The 22,427-nt window shown below is 57.9% G+C and overlaps 1 protein-coding gene across 3 annotated transcripts; it reads left to right on the top strand.

The window, feature by feature from the left end:
* Window positions 1-1,286: 1,286 nt before the first annotated feature.
* Window positions 1,287-22,405, top strand: NR4A1 (nuclear receptor subfamily 4 group A member 1). Of its 3 annotated transcripts, none has more exons than XM_061206550.1 (7): window positions 1,287-1,382; window positions 17,416-18,293; window positions 19,101-19,230; window positions 19,538-19,689; window positions 20,027-20,229; window positions 20,316-20,494; window positions 21,587-22,405. In XM_061206550.1, the coding sequence occupies exons 1-7, from the start codon at window positions 1,289-1,291 to the stop codon at window positions 21,841-21,843; spliced, it is 1,893 nt and encodes a 630-aa protein (XP_061062533.1). In that variant the 5' UTR covers window positions 1,287-1,288; the 3' UTR covers window positions 21,844-22,405. The 3 variants fall into 3 exon arrangements, with proteins under 3 accessions (XP_061062533.1, XP_061062535.1, XP_061062534.1); XM_061206552.1 differs by lacking the exon at window positions 1,287-1,382 and adding an exon at window positions 7,609-7,756; XM_061206551.1 differs by lacking the exon at window positions 1,287-1,382 and adding an exon at window positions 14,424-14,554.
* The last annotated feature ends 22 nt before the right edge of the window (window positions 22,406-22,427 follow it).

The raw sequence follows: 22,427 nt of genomic DNA, 5'->3' as shown, positions 1-22,427 counted from the left end.
TCTCCCATTTCCAAAGAGTGTTCCAGTCAGGTGGGAGAGACAAACCTTCCAAGCACTCTCACTCCCAGGCAGGTTCTTACTGGGGAGAAGAATATGGTCAGAAGAGGGTGGGCCACTCGGGACTTCCTGGCCACTGTGGTGTGCCTCTGTGTATTTCTTTCACTAAGCACTCCTGTGGATTGGGGAAGTCAGGTTCCTAGAGGAAAGCAAGGAGGAGAAAGTATGAGTAACTACTGTGTACAAGGCACGTCCACAGTTGTTCAATTCTCCTGACTCCTGATAACTGGAAAAGGTGGCTAATATTATCATCCTCATTTTGATTGATTGATTGACTGGCTGCGCTGCGCGGCATGTGGGATCTTAGTTCCCTGACCAGGGATGAAACCCGTGCCCGCTGCAGTGGAATCGCAGAGTCTTAACCCCTGGACACCAGGGAAGTTCATCATCCTCATTTTATAGGTAAGAAAACTGAGGCTCAGAGAGGTGAAGTGACTTGCCCTAGGTCACACAGTAGTATGGGAGCAGCTGCCTCTGGGAATGCTTCTCTCCAGGAGAGATTTCACCTTCCCAGAAGTCTTTCTCTAAGCTGCCTTTTTGTGTGAACGCTGGACACCCTGTTGGCTGGGCTCCTTGCCCTTGTGGTGGCATGTAGGCCAAGTGATGCTGATGGGGGTGTCCAGGGCTCAGAGGGCCCCGGTCCTGGTTTCTCAAAGCAGCCTAATTGCTGTGTGACTTTGGGCCGCTGCTGAGCCTCTCTGGGCCTCACTTTTTCCACCTCTTCCTCGGGAAGCCCCCGGGTAAATTTATTTATAAGTCAGCTACAGGTTCGCTGCCTGGGAAGATGTCAGCAAGGCCGCAGACGCCTCACCTGAAAAACAGCTCCCCCACCCAGGCCACAGGCGGGCGGATTATGTAACATGGTGTGCGGCGAGGGTTGGGGAGGGGGGCCCGCGGGGCGGGGCCGGGCCCTCGCGGCTATTCCGGGCGCCGCTATTTTTAGCCCCATTGATGAGGCTGCGTCGGCCACGCCGCCGGGATTCCGGAGACGTCAATGGGCGCGCGTCACGGTCCCCGCCCGCCCGCTGGGGGAGGCGAGCCCGGGGCTGGGGCGGCGGCGCTGGCGGCTGCGGGGGCGGGGGGCGCGGTCGCGGCCGGAACTGGGGGGCGGGGGGGCTCCCCGGGGGCGGGGGGCGCGGGGCCGCGGCGGCGCGGCGGCAGGAGCGCGAGGCGGCGGCGGCGGAACAGTGGGGCCCCCCGCGCGGCGCCCGCGACCCCCGGCCGCCCGGCCATGGGCGCTCCTGCGCTGCCGAGCCGCTCCCAGCCGGCGGGGGCGCGACCCCGGAAGGCGGGGGCGGAGAGGCGAGCCAGGAGAGCCGGGCAAGGTGAGGGGGCTGGGGAGGGGGCTCCGGGCGCCCCGGGAAGGGTGGGGTCTGCGCGGGTGCGTGGCGGGGGTCGGGGCCGCGCCGGGAGTCCCGCTTGGAGATCGGAGGGCGTGGGGGCAGGGACTGGATTCCCGGCGGAACCGGCTAGATCCGAGTCAGCCCCCGAGTGTGGCGGCCAGCGCTTTCTCGCCCCAGCCCGCCAAGGGTGGGGTTTGGCCCGCGAGGGGCGCTGGAGGTGGCCAGGCCGGAGAAATTCCTTCCATTTCCCCGCTGGCTTCCAGGAGTTAGGGAGCTCGGCTGCCAGGGCACCGAGCCCGGAGGGACCAGAGTTGCCCGGTGCAACCCCTTCGTGGGACTGAGCCGAGAAGCCGAGCCTGGAGAGGGTCTCGTGGAGTAAGGAGCGGACCTGGGATTAGAAATGCTGCAGAAGTGGCATCTCCAGTGGCTTCCAGTGGAGTAATCATTTGGGTTGGGGGCTAGTATTAGGGGTGTGCTGGGAAAAGGAAGGCTGGGCAGAGGTAGGTGGATTGAGAATAGTTATGCCCAAAGTGTGCTGATGTAGTAGGAGGCTTCAGTGGTGACTTCAGGCTTGGTCCTAGACCCACACCAAGTGAATTGGATGAAGACTTGAAAGGGAAGCCAGCCGACTCTTTGTAGTGACCTAGAAGTGAGAGGAATGACAATGACAAATGTATAGTATGGTAAAGCCAAGATTCCAAGCGATGGCAGCCAGGCAGAAGGATGGACCAAGTCTTAACAGGATGAATGAGACTGATTATGAATGTTGAGGCCTGTGCTGGAGTTAAGAAAATTAGCTGAGAGGTTCAACCCAGCAACCCAGGCCCCGGAGCTTCCCACCGGCTCTCTGGTGTTGGCTGTCAAATTGCTCTGTGCCCACTAAGCAGGTCCAAGGAGGGAAGGGGGATGCCTGGCCCTGGGCTCTCTGGTTGGGCTCCCTGGGTTCTAATCCTAGCTTTGTCACTTCCTAGCTGTGTGACCTTGGGCAGGTTGCTTAACATTTCTGTGCCTTAGTTTCCTCCTTGTTAAAATGTTCATAGTAAGAATAATGCTTTTCTCACAGTGTTGTGAGGCTAAAATGAGAACACGAGTGTAAAGTGCTTAGTGATATATTTAGCATATGGTGTTCAACAAATATTAGCTGCTGTTGTTATTGTTGATAATAGTAATATGCCCATTTCTGGGTGGGGACATTGGCCAATGGAGAGTTTATGCCATCAGGAAGCCACCAGGGCTGCAGAGGGTCTGTCATTCATGTCCTGTTGCAAGGAGTTCAGATAAGAAAAGACTCAGTTGATAGGAAGGAGGAGAAGGAGGTTTCAGGTGGGTTCATGCAGGGCTGGGATCCAGGGCTGGGGGCTCTTGAGTCAGTCGTGACTCAACATAGGAAAGAACCCTTGGAGTTTGGGTCTGCCCCCAAATGGAAGGGACAGCTCCTTAGCTGCAGTGTTCTCCCTGCCTCCTTCCAAGTGACTGGCTGACCCTCCTCCTAAACCCGTCCTGATGCAGGCATGTCTTGAGTCCCCCTCTCCCGCATTCCACAAATACTTACTGAGCACCTATTAGTACTGAGCTCTGGTTTAGAGACTGAACTCTGCAGCAGTTGAGACAGATGCATAAACAGATGCACAGCATTAGTCCTATGGAGATGATAAAAATAGGTTCATGTGGCGGGGTGGGAGTGGAGGTGAAATGGGAATGGAAACCTGATTGATGAGAAGGCGCTAGCCATACAGACATTGCAGGCAGTGACTCAGAGGCTCTGAGTGGGGAAAGAAAGCCCATGGGGCTGGAGCACAGCAAGGAAGGGGAGCAGGAGCTGGGTACTGAAGTCTGGCCTGAGGCTCCCACTTCCTTTGGGGGGGAATCACTTTCTCCTCCTCCAAGCCCACTCAGCCCTTGGTTTGTCCTCTGCACAGTGCTGATTGTAACCGACCTTGATTCAGTCCTGCCTTGTAACCTCCTGGGGCCCAGGGATCTTGATTTGCTGCTTCTTGGATCTCCCACTGTTTGAAGCTCACTGTCTGGCTCACAGTAGGCCCTCAGTAAATGCTTGTGGAATGACTGTTGAGGATGGGATTTTGATGGGGGGGCAGGAGATGGGATCAGATGCCTGCTCTAAGATGTTATGAATCACTTTCTGGGCACCAACTGGATCCCCGACTCTGACCCCTGTTCTCAGATACAGGGTCTTCCCGGGCACTCAGGTTGGGCCTGACTGTGGTAGGAGGTGTTTGGCGCTCCCTACCCTTTGTCCTCAGCTGTGGGCTGGAAGGGAGAAAAGGGAAGGTTAGTGGGGTCGGGGATGGGGGGAGGCTAGGGCATAACCGCAGACCGTTTCTGGGGTACGGGAAGATGACAGGGTCATTCTGGGAAGCAGGTGTAGGCTGTGGGCTGGGCCAGGTTTGCAGCCTGGTTTTGCCTTCTGTTTGGGGTTGGACTCCCTCCAGATGATCCAGACCGCCTTCCCCTTCTTCATGCCCTGCTCCCCATTAATACCCACAGGGATATCGGGGTGCTAATAGCTCTGTAAGAGGAGAATCTGGGTACCATGGGCCAGAGGAGCTCCCCTTAGCCTGTGGACCCTGGGACAGAGTCCATCACCTACCCTCTGGAACCCCCTCCTCCTCACTCCCTCTACCTGCCACCGTGGAAGCATCTACTTCTCTTTTCCCAGATCTCATCTCGGCCTGAAGGGCATCCTGATAACCAGGGAAGGTCACGCCTTGGCTGGTCCTGCCCTCACCTTGGGGCCCAGTCAAGAGAGGTGAGGGCTGAGTAAGGGTAGGAAAAGGGAAGGAGAGAAGTGGGGTCTGCGTTGCCCTGGCTGAAGGCTTTGGCACCAGCAGGGTCAGGGGGAGAGCTTGAAGAGGCTGGAGGGGTGACACACACAGGTGGCTCTGGAAGTAGAGGCCAGGTGCCCAGAAGTGGCTTGGAATAGGAACCAGGGTCTGGGGTTAGCTTTTATGTGTCTTCATTCAGTTTCTTCTAATGATGATAGCACCTATGTATATCCAGCACTGTTTTAAGTCCTTTACACATATGAGCTCATTTTAAGCCTGCTGGTAACCGTATGGTTGTTAATTTTAGAGATGTCAATTATAGATTCGCTTTTTCTTTTTTAGATTTATTTATTTATTATTAATTTTTTGGCTGCATTGGGTCTTTGTTGCTACATGCAGGCTTCCTCTAGTCGCAGTGAGCGGGGGCTACTCTTTGTTGCCGTGCACGGGCTGCTCATTGTGGTGGCTTCTCTTGTAGCAGAGCACGGGCTCTAGGCATGCGGACTTCAATAGTTGCAGCATGTGGGCTCAGTAGTTGTGGCTCGCAGGTTCTGGAGCGCAGGCTCAGTAGTTGTGGCGCACGGGCTTAGTTGCTTCGCGGTATGTGGGATCTTCCCAGACCAGGGCTTGAACCCGTGTCCCCTGCATTAGCAGGCGGATTCTTAACCACTGCGCCACCAGAGAAGTCCCACAGATTCTCATTTTCACCGATGAGTAACAGAGAAGTTATGTAACTTGCCTAAGGTTACAAGTGATGGAGCCAGGATCTGAACCCAGGCAACAGGGATGCAGCATCCGTGCTCTTAACCACTCTACCCCAAGCTGGACCTTCCAGTTTTGTGACTGGAATCCCTTCAGAGAGGATTTCCTGAGAGTCCCCATGGCTCGGATTAGAAGGCTGGGCTGCCTAGAGATGGGGGCATGGAGCCCTTGCTCTGCGGCCTCTGAGGCTTTGGGGGCCAAGTTGGAGCCCCTTAAAGGAGAGAGGGGTATTCTGCTCTGTCCTCACAATAGCTCCCTTTTCTCTGCCTACAACATGCCCTTTTGTGCACGTCAGGGAGCTGAAAGCTGGATTGAGGTACGCCCCTCCCCCCAGGAGTGGGATGTGAGGCTGTGGGGCTGTGTCTCCAGGGCCCTGAGATGCCCCAGACACTGTCGGCAGCTCCTGGCCACACCCCACGTTCCCAAGTGCTGTTTGCTTGCGGTGTGGGCCCCCAGCCTCTGACGCCCAGCTCAGGGAGGCCCTTGGGCTGGCTTGTCCCCCTTCATGGCCTGGGTCCTGCTTCTGTTCCCACTCCTGTGTTTTCTGGCTGTGCTGTCTCCAGGGAATGGTCCTGCCGGCTGGTTCCTCCTCTCTCGCGTGGACTCTCCCTCTGTAGGCCTCCACCGTGGACAGAGGCCAGCCCCAGCCCCTCCCTGGTGTCAGCGCCTTCTGCCAGGCCCTGAAGGCCCGAGGGATGGTCGAGTGTTGTTCAGGGTCTGTTGGTCCATCCAGAGTGGTGAGTGCCCTGCTGTTGCCCTTTGTACACCCCCGGGGCCCTTGAGCGGGTGGCTGGGGGGCTGAGGTGGGTGTGGAGCTGCCTGAAGCGGATGTGGTTTGGGGGATGGAGGGGGAAGCCCTGCAGAGGTGGTAGGCGAGGTGCTGCTCAGCATGGGGAGATCTGATTTCTTCAGTGGTGGGGGTAACGTGGGGGCAGGGAAGGGGGAAAGCCTGACTTTCTTAGCAGGACAGACTGGGGGGCTCTGGGCCTGGGTGTCATGGGGTTGTCGGGGATGACAGCTGCTCCCAGGGCAGCATGTGCCTGGTTCCAGGAAGCCGATGGGGTGGAGTTGTGTAGCTCAAGGCCAGGCTGGGAGTATAGTGGGGCAGACCTGGGGGATGGGAAGCTGCCTTGTTCCTAGGATGTAGACACTGTACCAGGGGAGTGCATGAGGGGAAACTGGGACCACCCCTTGCCTCTCTGAAAGGGTGATGACTGCCCCCTTCTGTGGTGGGCCTATAGGTTCTGTGGGGTCTGGCATGGGGAGGTGGCTCTATGAATGGGGAGGATCTTGCTGACAAAGGGCAGGGACAGACCCTTCACTATTCATCCAACATCCCTGAGAGGGAAAGTCTCAGACTTGTGGCCTTGGCCAGAGAAATCCTTGGCCGTCTAGCTCCCCTCCTCTTCTTATGGATGAAGAAACTGAGTTAGAGAGGGGAAAAGGCACTTTTCAAGGTCCTATATTGAGGACATGTAGACCCAAGCTCAGAATCCAGGTCTTCTGGATTCTGGGCAAGCCCAGTGGCCTGGTCAGCTGGTGGAGGACACACCTTCCTTGCCTGAAGATGCCTCCAGAGAAGACACAAGCTGATCTGTGGGTGAGGGGTGGAGTGTGGGAATGGGATTTCCACCAGGCCTTTCCTCGGGGACTTGAGATACTGGGGCGGGGTCAAGGGTGCATAGTCCTGGTCACCGTGTTTACCTGAGAGAGCTGGAGTTCAGCTTGGCGCCCTGGACAGGGACCCTGTTATTCCCTTCTTCCTTCCCCAGAAACGGGGGTCATCTCTGAGCAACACCCCCTTCAGGCCTTGAGAGATCCCCGGATGAAGCAGGAGCTGGCTCAGTATCCCCACCCTGGACCCCCAAACTCTGTTGCCTCTTGTGGAGTTGGTGTTCGAGGTGTAGAGAGTCCCAGAGAGGTGGCTGGGATGGGGAGGATGCGGTGCCAGCCCTCCAAGCCTGGAGGGAAGGAGGGAAAGCCCTGGGAAGCAGGGCCTCCTGTTCTGGGGGCTGCGCTGGGTATGCACCTGGCCTCTTGCTGGCAGCAGGCACTGTGCCACCAACCTCGGGCTGGGGCAGGGAGAGGAGTTACTGTAAGTGGAAGAAGCAGGTGTCCCTGGTCAGCCAGACATCTGGACTCGGGAAGCACGTGAGTGAAGATGACAGCAGCGGCCGGGTGTCTTTCCCTCCGCTCAGCCCCCACCTCCGCCCTCAGGTCAGACGTGGCCTGCTGAGCGCCTAGCCTTCCCTCTGGGTACCCAGTGGCTCCTGGGGTCAGAATTCCTTGCGGTCAGTCCGTTGTCTGGGTGAGGGTGATGATTGGGTCGAATTCCCATGCCAGAGACGCTGCCAAGGCCACCGTGAGGGCTGCCAGCGGGGGCTCCATGAGCGCTAGAGCTGCTGGTCCTGTGACGTGGGCACCTGTCTGCCAGGCCCGGGCATGGGCCCAGGGTCACGCTCATGCTGGGGCTCCCGTCAGCTGACTATTTTAGGCTCTTGCTGACCTGGGCCAAAGTCAGGCCTCAGCCAAGAGGGCCCTGAGGCAGCTCCCCCTGCCCCCAGAGGCCAGCTCTGGTTTCAGCTATATAAACAGAGGAGGACATGCTGGCTTGGAGGCCGCTCCACGTCCTGAGTCCACTCAGCTGGTACACAGCCTCGGTCGGCAGGACGGGCTGACTGGGCGGTCACGTCTCTTCCCGCAGGGCTTCCTGAGGCCACCGGGAAGAGTCCCCAACCAATCCCGGGATTCTCCCTTGGTGCAGTTGTCCAGGACCTTAGAGAATCAAAGCAGATCGTGTGGAGGAAGCTGGTGAGTCTTAGGAATGGGGAAACCGAGGCACAGGGGCTGGGCTGTTTGGATCTTTTTCCATTGTGACTGTCCGCATTGTGGTTTCTTTGGCCTCGAGAGGAGGAGGGGCGGAGGAGGAAGCAAGGGTGGCCGACCCTCCCAAGGAAGGAGAGTAAAGGCTTGATGGCACTTGGATGATGGGAGTTGGACTTGGACCACTTTGTGGTTGAGAACCAGGAGACGAGGAAATAGGTGATGCCATCTCTCTCCTTCCTCAGAGATTTGCAACAGGGTCTTCCATCCTCCTGTCCTGTTGACCCGGCCTGGATAACACTGGTCGGCTCAGGCTGGGGAGGGATGCTGGAGTGAGCTGGGTGTCAGTCAGGTACCTCAGCACTTGTCCCTGAGTAGGGTCCCTGGCCCCTCAGCTGGTTGGGACTTGGGGTCTGAACTTGTGGATTGACTTCCCTGAGCCCTCGGCCCCTGCCCCGCCCTCCTTGCCTGGCTTCCCGCCTGGTTTGGTGCCTGAGAAGCAGGACTGGAGCGAGGCTTGGCAAGTCCGCCAACCGGCTTGCCACAAACACGTTCCCCGGGAGCCGGGCCAGGGGCTTGGGCCGGCGTGGAATAAGCGGAGCTCCTTACGTGGGAGGCTGTGTGCTCTCCTTTTCGGTTCTTGAAAAAAATTTTTTCCCTTTCTGAACGTGAGTCTTTAAACGAATCCAGAGCCTGTGACTAAAAATACTTTAACAATAGGAAAATGCATCAGTCTTTCCGGCTGGGCCTCGTTATCAGAGGGTTTTTATTTTGGAATTTGAAATTTTGCCCAAGGAGGCTGGGTGGAGACCTTGGGCAGGGACAGGAGAATTTGGTGGGTTGTTGATGTTGTGTAAGGTGGTGGGAGAGCCCCCAAGGGTGGGGGAGAGAAGAGCTGGCCAGGAGCTGAGCAGACTGAGGGGCATGGAAGGAGATTTTTTTTTTTTTTGGCTGCGTTGGGTCTCCGTTGCTGCCCGTAGGCTTTTCTCTAGTTGTGGCGAGCAGGGGCTACTTTTGGTTGCGGTGCACGGGGTTCTCATTGCCGTGGCTTCTCTTGTTGCGGGCTCTAGGTGCACGGGCTTCAGTAGTTGTGGCACGTGGGCTCAGTAGTTGTGGCTTACAGGCTCAGTAGTTGTGGCGCACGGGCTTAGTTGCTCCGCAGCATGTGGGATCTTCCCGGACCAGGGCTCGAACCCGTGTCCCCTGCATTGGCAGGCGATTCTTAACCACTGCGTCACCAGGGAAGCCCATGGAAGGAGATTTGAGGAGGCTACAAATGAGGCATGGGCCAGCTCTTCCCAGAGGAACCCCATGATCTTGTCTGTGTTTTCCAGCTCTGTCTGAACGTTCTTCCTGAAGTCTGATCTTGTTCCTTTATGTTGTATGTTGATTCCTTCTGGCCTGTTAGCGGGCTGGGGGTTGAGAAATCACTGGACTGAAAATGACCTCTGTGGAGAGAGGTCTGACCTGCTCAATTAACCAGCTTTTTTCAGAGTATCAATTGAGCACTTGCTGCATACAGTCTGGAATTTTCCTGGTGCTGGGTGGAGCCACATCTCTGGGCATACTCTCATTTCCTTTCACGCAGCCCTGGAGAGGGAGAGGTGGGGATGGGGGTACTGTTTATCTCTGGTTCTTGAAGAAGGAGGGTGCTGGCTCCCCAGTCGAGCTGACGGCTCTGGTGTCTCCTGTCTGTGCCTGCCTCGGGACCCTGCTGCAGGTCCCTAGAGCCCCAGTCCCCAGACAGTGCTCCCATTTCACTGCGAGCCTCCCCCTTCCGTTAGTGACTTGAATTCTAACAGCACCGGGACGAGTGATGTTGTCAGCATTGGGCAGATGAGGAAACGGTCTCGCAGAGGGCAAGGGACTGGCCCCGGGTCACACACCAGGCTTGCTGGCTCCAGGTCAAAGATGCCTCTGAGAGTTCCTTTATCTTTTGCCTCTGTTGGGGGCTGGGGTGAGAAGTGGAGGGCGGTGGCTGACCTGCCCGTGTCCTTGGGAGCCTGTTTTCCGGGAGGTAACGACACGTGTGGTCATGGCAGGGCCTGGACAAGGGCCAGAAGATCAGACCTGGGCCTGCCCCTACATCCCCAGTTCCCAGAGCTGTCCGTGGAAGCCCCCTGGGGCAGTAGGCAGAGCTTCCCTGCCCACTGCACAAATCCCCCTGCCTGCTGCCAGGGCAGGAAGAGGAAGTGGCCGGGTCAGGCCTGGTGATAGGTCCTGGGGCTAAGGTGGGGAAGCTCGGGGGAGGAGGCAAAGCTCACTCCCTCTGCCCACCCTGTGGGAAGGGTGTGGGGGCCCATGGGTGGGGATGGTCTTGGTGAAAGTAGGGCAAGTTCCTGCCCTTTGCTCAGCAGGGGCAGGGGCCAGCCTGAGGTGGGCGGGGCAGCGTGGGAAAGGGGCTGTGCAGTTCCACTTCCTCCATCTCCTATTTACCCACCGTCTTGGCTGGGGGACGATGGTGTACTTTGGTGTACTTTGGCTGCCCATTTGTGGCCTGCCCTGGGCCTGCCCTGCCCGTTGAGGATGCATGAAGGGGCCTCCTGCCAAGGTGGGAGAGACAGGGCCTTGCCCTCATGTTCACACATTGGTTGTCGGGGGAGGGATGGCCTGAGCACGAGAGTCCCCGAGCCCTACAAGATTTGACTAGCAGGGGCCAGGCCCGAGCTGAGTGGTTCAGAAAACATACTGCGAGAGGACCCCTTTCTAATGCCAGATGCTGCAGCCTCTCCTAACCGTAGCTGTGCTCTTGAGTATGTGTTGATAGAACAAATACATAATGAGAAACAGCCACTGTTTCTCTGTGATTTCAGTAAATTCCAGCGGCATCTGCATCCATTTGAATAAATATGTCTCTCCCATTTAGGTGTGGCTATTTTTGTAAATAAACTTTTATTTCTGAAAGTATAACATACATACAAAAAAGCATACAAATCATAGACGTTGAAATCTTAAGAGTATATAGTGTGATTACTTTTCCATACTGAACACACCCAGGTGACCATCGTTCAGACTAGGAACCGGGATGCTTCCAGTCCCCCCAAAGATGCCCTCATAGGCACTGCTGTGTTCAGTTTATAGGCCGTGTGCGTACCAGCTCTGTGGTGCACTTGTAAGAATCAAGGCTCATGGGGCCAGAAGCCACAGCTCTGGAGTTCAGAGTTGAGGGCAGTGGGTCTAGCACAGAACTGGGAGTTAGGGGAGTCTGATTCCTGGCCCCTAAGCCTCCACCTCCTCATTTATAAAATGTAGGTGGTAATTCCAAACATAGAAGGTTAGGGAGAGGGTTAAGTGGAAGAATCCATGGGAAGTCCCCTAAGCCGAGGTCTGACCCTTCATTGGTATTCCTCACTCCCCCTACCCCCAAACCCTCCAGTGAGAAGGTACTTATTATTAAGAGTTAGGCTGGTCCAGGAGGGTGTTATGAGCTGAAGTCTTAGAGGATCAGTAGGATTAGAATAGAAGGAAGAGGAACAATGTGCCCAATGGGTGGTGGGAAGGTTTAGCCCAAGGTCTTTATATTGGGGCAGCGGGGAGCCTGGGGGTGGTGAGGGTAGATTGGTGGGCTGTGCTGTGCAAGCCTGACCTTGGGCAGCTGTCTCGTCTCCAGCACAGCATCTTTCCCTGCCCTTCCTGTGTTATTATAGCCCTGCCTTACCTTCTGGTCCTCACCTCTAGTTTTGGATACCTCTGCCATCATTACCTGTCTCTTTCCAACCCTTACCCACGCCACAATGAGCTGTTCACTCTGACCTTGCTCTTAAAGGTTGGGCTTGGTGGGGTCCCTTGGAGTCTCCGTCCAGCCTTCGACCAGCTTATGCTCTAGGTCTCCCAAAGTCTGCATCAGTTATGCCTTTTCAAGAGTTCCACCTTGGCCAGATTCCACCTTAGAGCCCCAGGCCACCCTCCCTGGAGGGCATCTGGCCAGCAGGGATGAAGCCTGAGGTCCCCAAGCCCCTCTCGCCTCTCCCCCCTCTGTCTTAAGCTAGGTGCTCCCTGGGTGTGTTCCTACAGAGGGACTGCCTTTTTCTCCTTATTTACTTATTTTCAGAGTGTAGTGTGTTCCAAGCCCCCAGCATCCCCCACCTCCACAAGCATGGCCAGGTGGCAGCTGCTGTTGTCTCTTCCACCCTCTGCCTTTGGGGCAGCGAGACTGCAGCCTCCAAACCTGCAATCTCCCGCGGAGATGGGGCCTGGGCTGCAGGCACAAATCTGGAGGCTGGATGCTGAGACGTGGAGATTTAGACTGGGAACCTGGACAGCTCCTCACCGCACTTGAGTTCCCTGGGGCTCCTGGGTGGGCCTCCCCATGGGAAGGTAGGGGACGGTCTGTGTTGCTCTTTACAGATGGAAAGTGGTGGGGAAAAAAGGGGGTGCTAGGGCTCAAGGCTGGGTCAGCTTTCAAAGAGCCATTAAAGCTGCAGCTAATATACTTTTTCTTTTTTCTTTTTTTTCTTTTGCTGATGAGTTTTGGAGAGAAGAACATTGACCTGGGAAGAACATTGGCCTGGCTAATCATCTTTTGCTAACATATTAGAATTGTTTTTATTTTCTGAGGCTGGGGGGGCTAGGTGGGGAAACCAGCCCGTGACCCAGCTGGGTTAGTTTCACCAGCCCGGACTTGCTTTTGCTTCTGAGCAAGGTGCAGCTCTTCTGGGAGCCCTTGGGTCCTAATCTGCAAAATGGGAAGACATGAATTATCTTAGTGGTTTCAAACCAGTTTTAAGCTGTGGAATCCTTTTTATCCAAGTAATATCTTCTGCAAAAGCCCAAGACAAAGAAAAACAAAACTTGGGCTAAACGTCATCCTGCCCACACTTCACCTTCACGCAGGTGGCCGTGAAGCGTCTTTGGAAGATGTTTTAGCAAAGGCCAGAGCTCTCTGAAGACTGGTCCATGTTGAGACTGTGTGCTGCAATGGGGGAGCTATGCTAGGTTCTGACCGGATCACCGAATGATGCTGGTGTTACATGAAGACTGCTCCATCCGTGGTGGACAGTAGGGTTTGGAAAGAGGAGGCAAGCTGGTGAAGGGGCAGTTTCTTAATGGATGTGGGCAAGGAGAAGGGGAAGTCGCTGGCCTCAGTCAGCCGGTCTGCTGCCTTCAGGCACCAGTGAGGCATGGGCTCTGGCTGGCAATAGGAACGGAGGATCCAAGAGAAGTTCCAAAATAGAATTTCAGGAAAAAGTGAAAAGTAGCATGTGGGGCATCAGGAGCAGAGATGGGTGGCAGGCAGGGAGTGCAGAGACGGCAAGCTCTGTCTGGAACGGGTGACGTTTGAGGTGCTGGTGGGACCTTTGAGTGGACAGAAGTGGGGGCTGGAGAGCAGGGTGTGGGAAACCTGAGACGGAGGTGAGAGTGGAAGTGAGGAGCATGAAGTGCCTCAAGGGTAGAGGAAAGTGCTGTTGGGTGACCAGGGGAGGCCAGAGTGGGGTCCGTGGGCGCAAGCTCAGTGTTGAGAGGGGAGAGTGGGAGGGGTGTGGGGAGGGGCTCTCTTCTTCTAAATATTAGCCTTTTCTTCCTTCCTCTCCCACCTAGCAGGCGAGGGCTCCCGGGAAGGCTGCAGGTGGGAACTCCTTGATCATGGACAGCGGAGGGTGTGAAGGGATCCCCTAGAGATGTAGTCAGGTTCCACCCCAGTGTGCCACCACCTTGCTCTGTGACCTTGAGCAAGTGCCATTATTTTTCTGAGCCTGTTTATTTCTAAAATGGGGAAGAGTCGGCACAGATTCGAAAAGATTTCTCAGGCTCCACCCGGTTCTGAAATTCTGTAATTTCCCAACTAGAGTGCTTTCACCCTGTCAGGCACTGGGGAGGGTAGTGGTGAGAAATCAACCTCAGCTGTGAAGCACAGCCCGTTGGCCTGTCTTGGGCTTGGCGAATCCCTGCCCTCCGGAAGGTACTTTGCATGAGAAATTGGGGGGAGGGAATAAGCGGGTGTGTGTGCGCGCGCGGTGGGGGTAGTGTGGTGTCTGACGTCCCTGGGCAACCTCTCAGCCCGAGACCCCGCTGGGGAAGAAGGGTCAAGTGCAGTGGCAGCGCCTTGGGCTGAGGTGGGGGGCGCAGGTTCCCCGGGGTGCGTCCCTGAGTTGCCCGCCCCAGCCCTAGGCCTTCCCCGGGCCGCACAGGAGGGTAGTGGGCACCCCGGGCCCGCAGGAAGGGCTGGGGAGGTTGCAAAAGCGGAGCCCGGCGCGGTCGTGGCTCCCGGGAGCAGCCGGAGGGTGAGGAGCTCCTCGTCCGGAGAAGCCCCGCAGCCACGGCGCTAGAGCACTCTTTTCTCGGCCTCTGGCCCTCGGGCTGCTTATTTCGGCTCCAGGGGCCCCGGGCCGGTGCTGGGTCCGGCCGGAGGAGCCTCGCGAGTCCGCGAGCTGCTATTTTTAGCTGGCGCAGAGGGCGAGAGGGGACTATTTATAGATCAAACAATCCGCGCTCCCTGCGTCAATGGAACCCCGCGTGCGTCACGCGCGCAGACATTCCAGGCCCCCCCTCTCGCCCCGCCCCCTCGAGCTCTCCGTCCCCGTGCCTCCCCCTGGCCGCCTCCCGCCGGAACCGCGCCGCCCCCCGCGCCCTTGTATGGCCAAAGCTCGCCGGGCCGCGTGCGTCAGTGGCGCCCCCGCCCCTCCCCGTGCGTCACGGAGCGCTTAAGAGCAGGGTCCGGCGCGGCCGGGAGTCCCAGTGGTGGAGGCTGCGAAAGTTGGGGTAGAGTGCGGGACCGCGGGAGCGCACGCGGGACCGGGCTGCGACTTGGGGCGCCGGTCCTGGGCAGGGGGAGCAGGAGCCAGCCGGGTAGGTGACCCCCGGGAAGCGTGCATCTCCACAGAGCTCTGTTTTGGGTTGGGGGGGGTTGCTGCATGAAGGAGATGGGTGTTCGCGCGGGCAGAAAGGGTGTTTTAGGGTCAGCATGAAGGAGGGCGGGGGTAGGATGCAGCTCTGGCTTTGGGGGTTAGCGGTTGGAACGGGATGAGGACCCAGGGATGAGGACCCAGATCGGACTGGAGTTTACTGAGCGCTGTGTGTGTGTGTGTGTGTGTGTGTGTGTGTGTGTGTGTGTGTCGGGGGCGGGGGGATGTCCGTGCAAGGTGGAAGCCACAGAGGGTTAGGTTGGCGCCAGCAGTGGGGACCTGTTCAGTAGGAGACTGGCTAGAGTTGTCTCCCAGGGTCCTTTAGTGGGCACAGGGCGCCTGGGACTTAGTTGCTGGTTGGGGTCTCAGTACGGTGTGCGTGGGGGAGAAGGTGCACAGAGCTTGGGCTGCTGGGATGTATCTGACTCCTACCAGGATTGAATTTCCAAAAGGGTCTCCTTCTTCCCAGCTTGTCAGCTCGCACCCCAGCCGTTAGTTGTTAGTTGTTTTCTTAACACTTTAGAAGCTGTGGCTTAGTTTGTGGTGACCCCCAGCTGGAAGTTTCTGCCTGAATTATCTTAGGAGAGGTCTAGATTGTTGAGGTCAGCATTGGCTGAACTGTGCAGGGGGTGCTGCTGTGTGTTGCAATAAAGGAGTCTTCTCACCGGCAGGAGCAGGGTCTCTGGAAGCGTAGGGAAGATTGTTTTTACTGTAGCTTGGATCTGTGTCTGTCTGTATGTGTGTGTGAGAGAAAGAGGGAGCGAGGGAGGGAGAGTGGTGGAAAGCATCATCCTTCGGGATCCTTGGTAGGCAGTTGTTAACGTTGCAGTCTCTGGTGTGGTACCACCTAGAGGATACCACCCCTGCCCCACTCCCGCCTCAGTCTGTGTTGGATCGTACAGGTAGGGTGCAGCCTGAGGCTTGTTTAGCACAACAGGTGCAAACCACATTGTTGCCAGAACCCGCCTGAAGCTGGATTCTCCTTGCTCCCTCCTTCAACCCCACCTCTTCCTTCTCCCTGTGCTTCCGCCAAAGGCTAGATGTAGGTACATATCTTGTGTCATTAAGTACCTGCGTGAAGGCAGGAGTGGGGGTAGTTTGGTGGGGATTGATCCGGATGTGGGACGTCCACGTGGAGAAACGGGATTTGAATAAGGCTGGAACACCCAGCCCAACCCTGTGTAGCTGCTGCCTCTTTTCCTCCACCCCAAACCCATCCCTGCCCAGGCTGTCGTAGCGCAGGCAGACGTGGCCACCCTTATCTCTTACAGGTGCTCAGTGCCTCTGGATGGGTGCCACTGGGTGGGTGGGGCCAGAGTTTCTGGGGGCTCTGTTGTCTGGGTTGGTTGTGGGAGTGTCAGGTCAGGGGTGGAGCTGCCCTGTCCAGGGCCCAAGGAGGTGGGAGAAAGGTTAGAACCAGAGGACTCCCTGGGCTCTTGGCCAGGAGGTGATGCCAGCCTTTGCCCCCTCCTGCTGTCCCCCTTGATTATGGCACTCTTTGTTTCAGCTTGCTTTCTTACCCAGCCTCCCTCCCTGACTGATGAGGCCAGGGTCACGGAGACCCCCAAGCCAGGAGGTGGGATGGGGAACTGTCCCGGAGCCTCCTCTGTGTTAGTTTTTGACTTGTCTGCTAACTTAGGGATCCCCCCTGAATGATGCTCTCTCTGCTCCTTCAGGCTCCTCAGGTTTGGGGCAGGGTGTAACCCCCTTTGCCTGAGCTCCTGGTTTCTTCAGGGCACAGAACTCTTTAGTGGAGGGACTCAGGCTTCCGTCACTCACCAGCAGGCTCCTCCTCTTCCCTGCATAGCCATCTCAAGTCTCCTGGACTCTGAGTGCTCTCATAAAAGTAACAGGGGGAAATGCTTTGGGGGTAGCAGAGGAATTCCTCTTCAGGACTTCTCCTGGAAGTCCAGGGGCTGCTTTCTCCCTCATGCTCCCCCTTCCAGCATATGGCCTTTAAAGGTCTGGAGCCAGGTTACCTGATCCCTTGGGGAGCTGGGGACTGGGTAAGGAGGCCGGGCTCCCTTTCTCTTTGCTTCTGGGAGCATCCCAGGCAGTGTAGAGTGGGTGCCTGTCCCCAGATGGCAGGACTGGGGTGCGCGTGGGATCTGTAGCCTTTGCTCAGTACGTAGGGTGGGGACGGGGGGGTGGTGGGGGGTGGAGGGTGGAGGGGCACAGGCTCACTGCTGCTTAGGCTGCTTTCGTAGGCAGCTGGGCCTTCACTCCCAGCTCCTCTTCCATTTGCAGGATGTCCTTCAGCCCAGGCACTGGCACGGTGTGGGGAGGAGGAGAGGGGGTTCTGGAGAGGCTGGGCCATGCCTGGGAATATTCCCAGAAGTGCCAGGTTGGAGGAACAACATATCTGCTCCCGGGACTGGGCTCAGGCTTTGCCTGGCTGCCTCTCGCACCCACCCTTCTCCCAGCCCCCACCCTTGCCTTACCCAGTGAGGGAAGGGCAGGGGGCTGGAGGAACACAGCTTTCCCCTGTTCCAGCAGAGAAATGCTGGCTGGATGCCTTCCCTAGGGTTCCCAGGCTGCCTGGGGTGTGGCTGGCCTTCCGACTTGAGCCCACTCTTGCTGGGCCATTGCCCAGGGGCTTTGTGACATGGAGGTCGAGATGGTGCTCTGGCCGGGAGCCAGGATTCCTGGGTTCTGTGGTGGGCTGTGGCCCTAACGCCTCGTGTCCCATGTCTGGCTGGGATTCCTGCCACCTGGCAGCTCAGGGGCCTATACTTAGAGGTCAGGCCTCAGGCTTCTCTCGCTGACTCCCCCCCTTCCCCACTCTTTGGTCTCTTCCTTCTCCAGAGATGCCCTGTATCCAAGCCCAGTATGGGACACCAGCACCAAGCCCAGGACCCCGTGACCACCTGACAAGCGACCCCCTGACCCCCGAGCTCAGCAAGCCCACCATGGACCTGGCCAGCCCTGAGGCGGCCCCCGCTGTCCCCACTGCCTTGCCCAGCTTCAGCACCTTCATGGACGGCTACACAGGGGAGTTTGACACCTTTCTCTACCAGCTGCCGGGAACAGCCCAGCCGTGCTCCTCGGCCTCCTCCTCGGCCTCCTCCACATCCTCATCGTCAGCCACCTCCCCTGCCTCTGCTTCATTCAAGTTTGAGGACTTCCAGGTGTACGGCTGCTACCCCGGCACCCTGAGCGGCCCTCTCGATGAGACCCTGTCCTCCAGCGGCTCTGACTACTATGGTAGTCCCTGCTCAGCCCCATCACCGTCCACGCCCAGCTTCCAGCCGCCCCAGCTCTCTCCCTGGGACGGCTCCTTTGGCCCCTTCTCGCCCAGCCAGACTTACGAAGGCATGCGGGCATGGACAGAGCAGCTGCCCAAGGCTTCTGGGCCCCCCCAGCCGCCGACCTTCTTTTCCTTTAGCCCTCCCACCGGCCCCAGTCCCAGCCTGGCCCAAAGCCCCCTGAAGCTGTTCCCCTCGCAAGCTGCCCACCAGCTGGGGGAGGGAGAGAGCTATTCCATGCCAACAGCGTTCCCAGGCCTGGTGCCCGCTTCTTCACACCTTGATGGCTTGGGGATGGTGGATGCGCCCGTGACCTCAGCCAAGGCCCGGAGTGGGGCTCCGGGTGGAAGCGAGGGCCGCTGTGCTGTGTGTGGGGACAACGCCTCTTGCCAGCATTATGGTGTCCGCACCTGCGAGGGCTGCAAGGGCTTCTTCAAGGTACTGGGCTGCCCGGGCGGTAGCTTTTATGAGAGGTGGGACAGGCTGCTCTCTCACCCCAGCGGGGTCTGTGGTGGCTTCCCTTGGGTTCTCCCAACAATTTCTGCTCTTTTAGAAGAGGGCAGGCCTGCCAGGTGGGCCACTGTCCTGGGAGCAGGGAGCTGCGACCTGGGACCTTTTCATGCTGGGACTGGGGCTGTAGAGATATGGAGGGAGGGGTGAGAGCTGGGCAGAGGGTGCGGGCTGCAGGGGTACCCACGAGGGGAAGTTCAGTGGCCAGCTTCTAGCTTTCCTCTGCCTGGCCTCCCCCCACTCAAGGTCCTGGTGGGAAGGGGGGCCCCAGGCACTCGTGTTCCTGGCACAAGATGAAAGGATCTGAGAAGAGGGCTTGGTGCTTGAGGGCTGGGGGCGGACTTGGGAACAGGCTGTGTGTTTGTCCCAGTGCTGGGTGCCTGCTTCGCTTCCCGTCCCCACCCCCAGCCCCTCCTCAGCCCTCTCGTGTCTGCCCCAGGGAAGGGGCAGGCGGACGCAGGCACGTTAAGAAGTACCGGCTGCTGGGGAGCCCCGAGCCCCTAATCTTGTGTCCTGAGGGTGAGGCCGAACCCTCCCCCAGTGTCCCCAAGACTTTTCTCTTCCTTCCCCCACCCATCCATCTCTCCCTCCCCTGCCACCCAAATGTTAGAAAAATAGCTGTGAACAGAGAGCGCTTTTGTCTGCGATGGCAGTAGGATCTGGACGCTTCCCTCCCCTGGGCTCCCCCCATCCCCACACTCTGACAGCCTGTTCCGTGTTGCCCCCCCCGCCCAGCGCACAGTGCAGAAAAATGCCAAGTACATCTGCCTGGCTAACAAGGACTGCCCTGTGGACAAGAGACGGCGAAACCGCTGCCAGTTCTGTCGCTTCCAGAAGTGCCTGGCTGTGGGCATGGTGAAGGAAGGTGGGTGTCTGGCACAGGCCCAGTGGGACAGAGGTGGGCCTGAGTGGGATGGGGCCGGCAGAGGCCCCCAGACATTTGTTCTGGTGGGCCGCAGGGGAGGGCATGCCTGGGCCCTACTTCCTCCCCGACCTCTGGTCCACCTGCCTGCCTTGTGGTGGGGGAGGTCCCTGCAGAGTCCCCTGGGTCTCGGGGGCTCTAGGTCCTTGGACTTGGGGGTGCTGCCCAGCACTGCTGTGCACGGCTTGGGCCGAGAGTCCCTTCCCTGGGTCCCTTCCTCACTTGCTCACCCCTGCCCATTTCTCTGCAGTTGTCCGGACAGACAGCCTGAAGGGGCGGCGGGGTCGGCTCCCTTCAAAGCCCAAGCAGCCCCCGGATGCCTCCCCTGCGAATCTCCTCACCTCCCTGGTCCGGGCACACCTGGACTCAGGGCCCAGCACTTCCAAACTGGACTACTCCAAGGTGAGGCCCCACCCACCCCACATTCAGCGCTTTCCTGCACATTAGAAAAGCCCCCCCAACCCCCAGTTCCACAAATTGAAAAGAGAGGAGGCCCCTGCAGGCTGACCAGATGGGAAAATGTACCCCTTTGGGCAGTGGCCAATTAGAAAAACGTGCTCCTTCCAGCAGCCGCGGCCCTGGGTTAATATGTGAAAGTTGGCAAGCAAGCGTGGGCGGAATCTCAGCTCTACTCTCACCCCCGGGATCTGGCATCCGAGGGAGGGCACGACATGGCTGTACGTGGCAGCCTCGTTGCGGCGCTTTTCCTGGGGTCTGACCCCGCCGGGCCGCTTCCTAGTTCCAGGAGCTGGTGCTGCCCCACTTCGGGAAGGAGGATGCCGGGGACGTGCAGCAGTTCTACAACCTGCTTTCGGGTTCCCTGGAGGTTATCCGCAAGTGGGCTGAGAAGATCCCCGGCTTTGCCGAGCTGTCCCCCGGGGACCAGGACTTGCTGCTGGAGTCGGCCTTCCTGGAGCTCTTCATCCTCCGCCTGGCCTACCGGTGAGCTTCCAGCTGTCTGCTCACCCCTCGGCCTGCCGCCCTGCCCTCAAGCCCTTCTGACTAGTGTCTGCATCCCTGCCCACCAGGTCTAAGCCGGCTGAGGGGAAGCTCATCTTCTGCTCGGGCCTGGTGCTGCACCGGCTGCAGTGTGCCCGCGGCTTCGGGGACTGGATCGACAGCATCCTGGCCTTCTCTCGCTCCCTGCACAGCTTGGTCGTCGATGTCCCTGCCTTTGCCTGCCTCTCTGCGCTCGTCCTCATCACAGGTGGGTGGCTAGTTCCACAGACCTGGGGAGACGGGGAGGGCTTGAGGGCCTGGCCCTGGATGGGCGGGCATCTGGCGCTTCCTGGGCCCCCACCTTGTGGAGCGAGGGTGATTAGATGCAGAGAGGGGTAAGCATGGCTCAGGGCAACACAGCTGGCAGGTGGCAGAGCCAGGGTTCAGGCCCAGCTGTGGCTGACTGCAAACCAAGCCAGCCTGTGAGTTATCCCAGAGGACCGAAGATCCTGATGGTGTAGGTGTCATGTGTGGCCTAAAGTTTGGGTTTGCTTTTAAAATCTTACTGAATCGTGTTGCACACAGGAAGTTTTTACAAACGGAGCATGTGCACATAAATAGCACCCAGATCAAGAAACAGACACGACCGGGACCCCAGAACCCCTCCTTGTGCCCCCTTCCGGTCATCAGTTCCCCCAAGGGTGGCTGCCATCCCGACTGCTAACAGCACAGATTAGCTGTGCTTGTTGTATACTTCATGTAAATACAATTATGCGGGATGGAGTTTTTGGCATTAAATGCGGAGATTTTCGGGTCTCTTTATTTTTTAAAGCACCAGAATCTGCCCCCACCTCTTTTTCACTTAATGTTTTTAACTGAAATTTCACAAAGCTACATAGGACAAAAAACTGTAGGACAAAATCTGAGGCATTCTAGGCTGCAGAGAGAGTATGGTGGGTTTTGAGGCCTGCTTTCCCTGGAGGTGGCCTCTGAAACACTGCTGCTCAAACCCAGGGTTTCTCACAAACAGTCTGGGGGGAAGAAAACCAAAAACCAAAAGGCAACACTGGCCCCGTCAGAAAACCTGCGTAGGGTTTTATTTCCTTTTTGCGACCTTAGGCAAGTCATTTAACCTCTCTGGGCCTCCCTTTGTCACTTGGAAGATGAGGATAATGAGCGTTGCTGCCTTGCTAGGCTTCTGCTGGGGCTCAGAAATGGGCTCCTGTGCTTTTGCACAGTGCAGAGGGCTGTGGGGCCTGGTCACTGGCGGCCGTTCCAGAGACCTGGGAGAGGCTGGGTCTGCAGGGGAGAGGGACGTTTGCTCCTCAGCTGTGCAGCTAATCCTGCACCTTCCCCGCAGACCGGCACGGGCTGCAGGAGCCTTGCAGGGTAGAGGAGCTGCAGAACCGCATTGCCAGCTGCCTGAAGGAGCACGTCTCGGCCGAGGCAGGCGAGCCTCAGCCGGCCAGCTGCCTGTCACGCCTGCTGGGCAAGCTGCCTGAGCTGCGGACCCTGTGCACCCAGGGCCTGCAGCGCATCTTCTACCTCAAGCTGGAGGACTTGGTGCCCCCTCCGCCCATCGTCGAGAAGATCTTTATGGACACGCTGCCCTTCTGACCCCAGCCCGGGAGCACGTGTGCACTCTGTGCGCATGCTCATACGCCACCCCACGTGCCTTTAGCCCACGGCCCACGGACCCCTGGAGCACCACCCCTCAGCTTGGGCCTGAGCTGCAGACTGGCTGCCCCTCCCCGCCACCTGCTCTGGGAGGTCGGCAGGGAGTTCATGCCCTGGGGGAGGGGGGGATGCATTCACAGGGGTGACCCTTACTATTTGTCTTACCCCCCAGCCCAGCCCTGGTCTTCATGTTTTTGTAAGATAAAACCGTTTTTAACACACACACCGCCATGCTGTAAATAAGCCGAATGCTGCTGTAAATACAGGAAGGAAGAGGTTGAGGTGGGAGTGGGGTTTGGGAGGGAGGGACGGGCCCCCACCATCCTCCTCCTACTTGCTCTCTCTTCCCGCCCTCCTTCCACGTGTACATAGACTCACTCTAGGAGGAAGACAAGTGACAGATTCTGACATTTATATTTGTGTATTTTCTTGGATTTATAGTATGTGACTTTTCTGATTAATATATTTAATATATTGAATAAAAAATAGACATGTAGCTGAAGCTAGGATCCTGTCTCTCTCTG

Source organism: Eubalaena glacialis, chromosome 11, assembly GCF_028564815.1.
Source record: "Eubalaena glacialis isolate mEubGla1 chromosome 11, mEubGla1.1.hap2.+ XY, whole genome shotgun sequence".
In the NCBI taxonomy this organism is placed as follows: Eukaryota; Metazoa; Chordata; class Mammalia; order Artiodactyla; family Balaenidae; genus Eubalaena; species Eubalaena glacialis.
Note: the sequence above shows the minus strand (reverse complement) of the source record. Positions and strands in the feature narration are given on the sequence as shown.

Excerpts from the sequence above, each read along its gene's own strand:
- NR4A1 (XM_061206550.1), top strand. The coding sequence starts at position 1,289 with ATGGGCGCTCCTGCGCTGCCGAGCCGCTCCCAGCCGGCGGGGGCGCGA. Across the intron at positions 18,294-19,100 it reads GCTGCAAGGGCTTCTTCAAG|CGCACAGTGCAGAAAAATGC; the intron begins GTACTGGGCTGC and ends CCCCCCGCCCAG. Across the intron at positions 20,495-21,586 it reads TGCGCTCGTCCTCATCACAG|ACCGGCACGGGCTGCAGGAG; the intron begins GTGGGTGGCTAG and ends CCTTCCCCGCAG.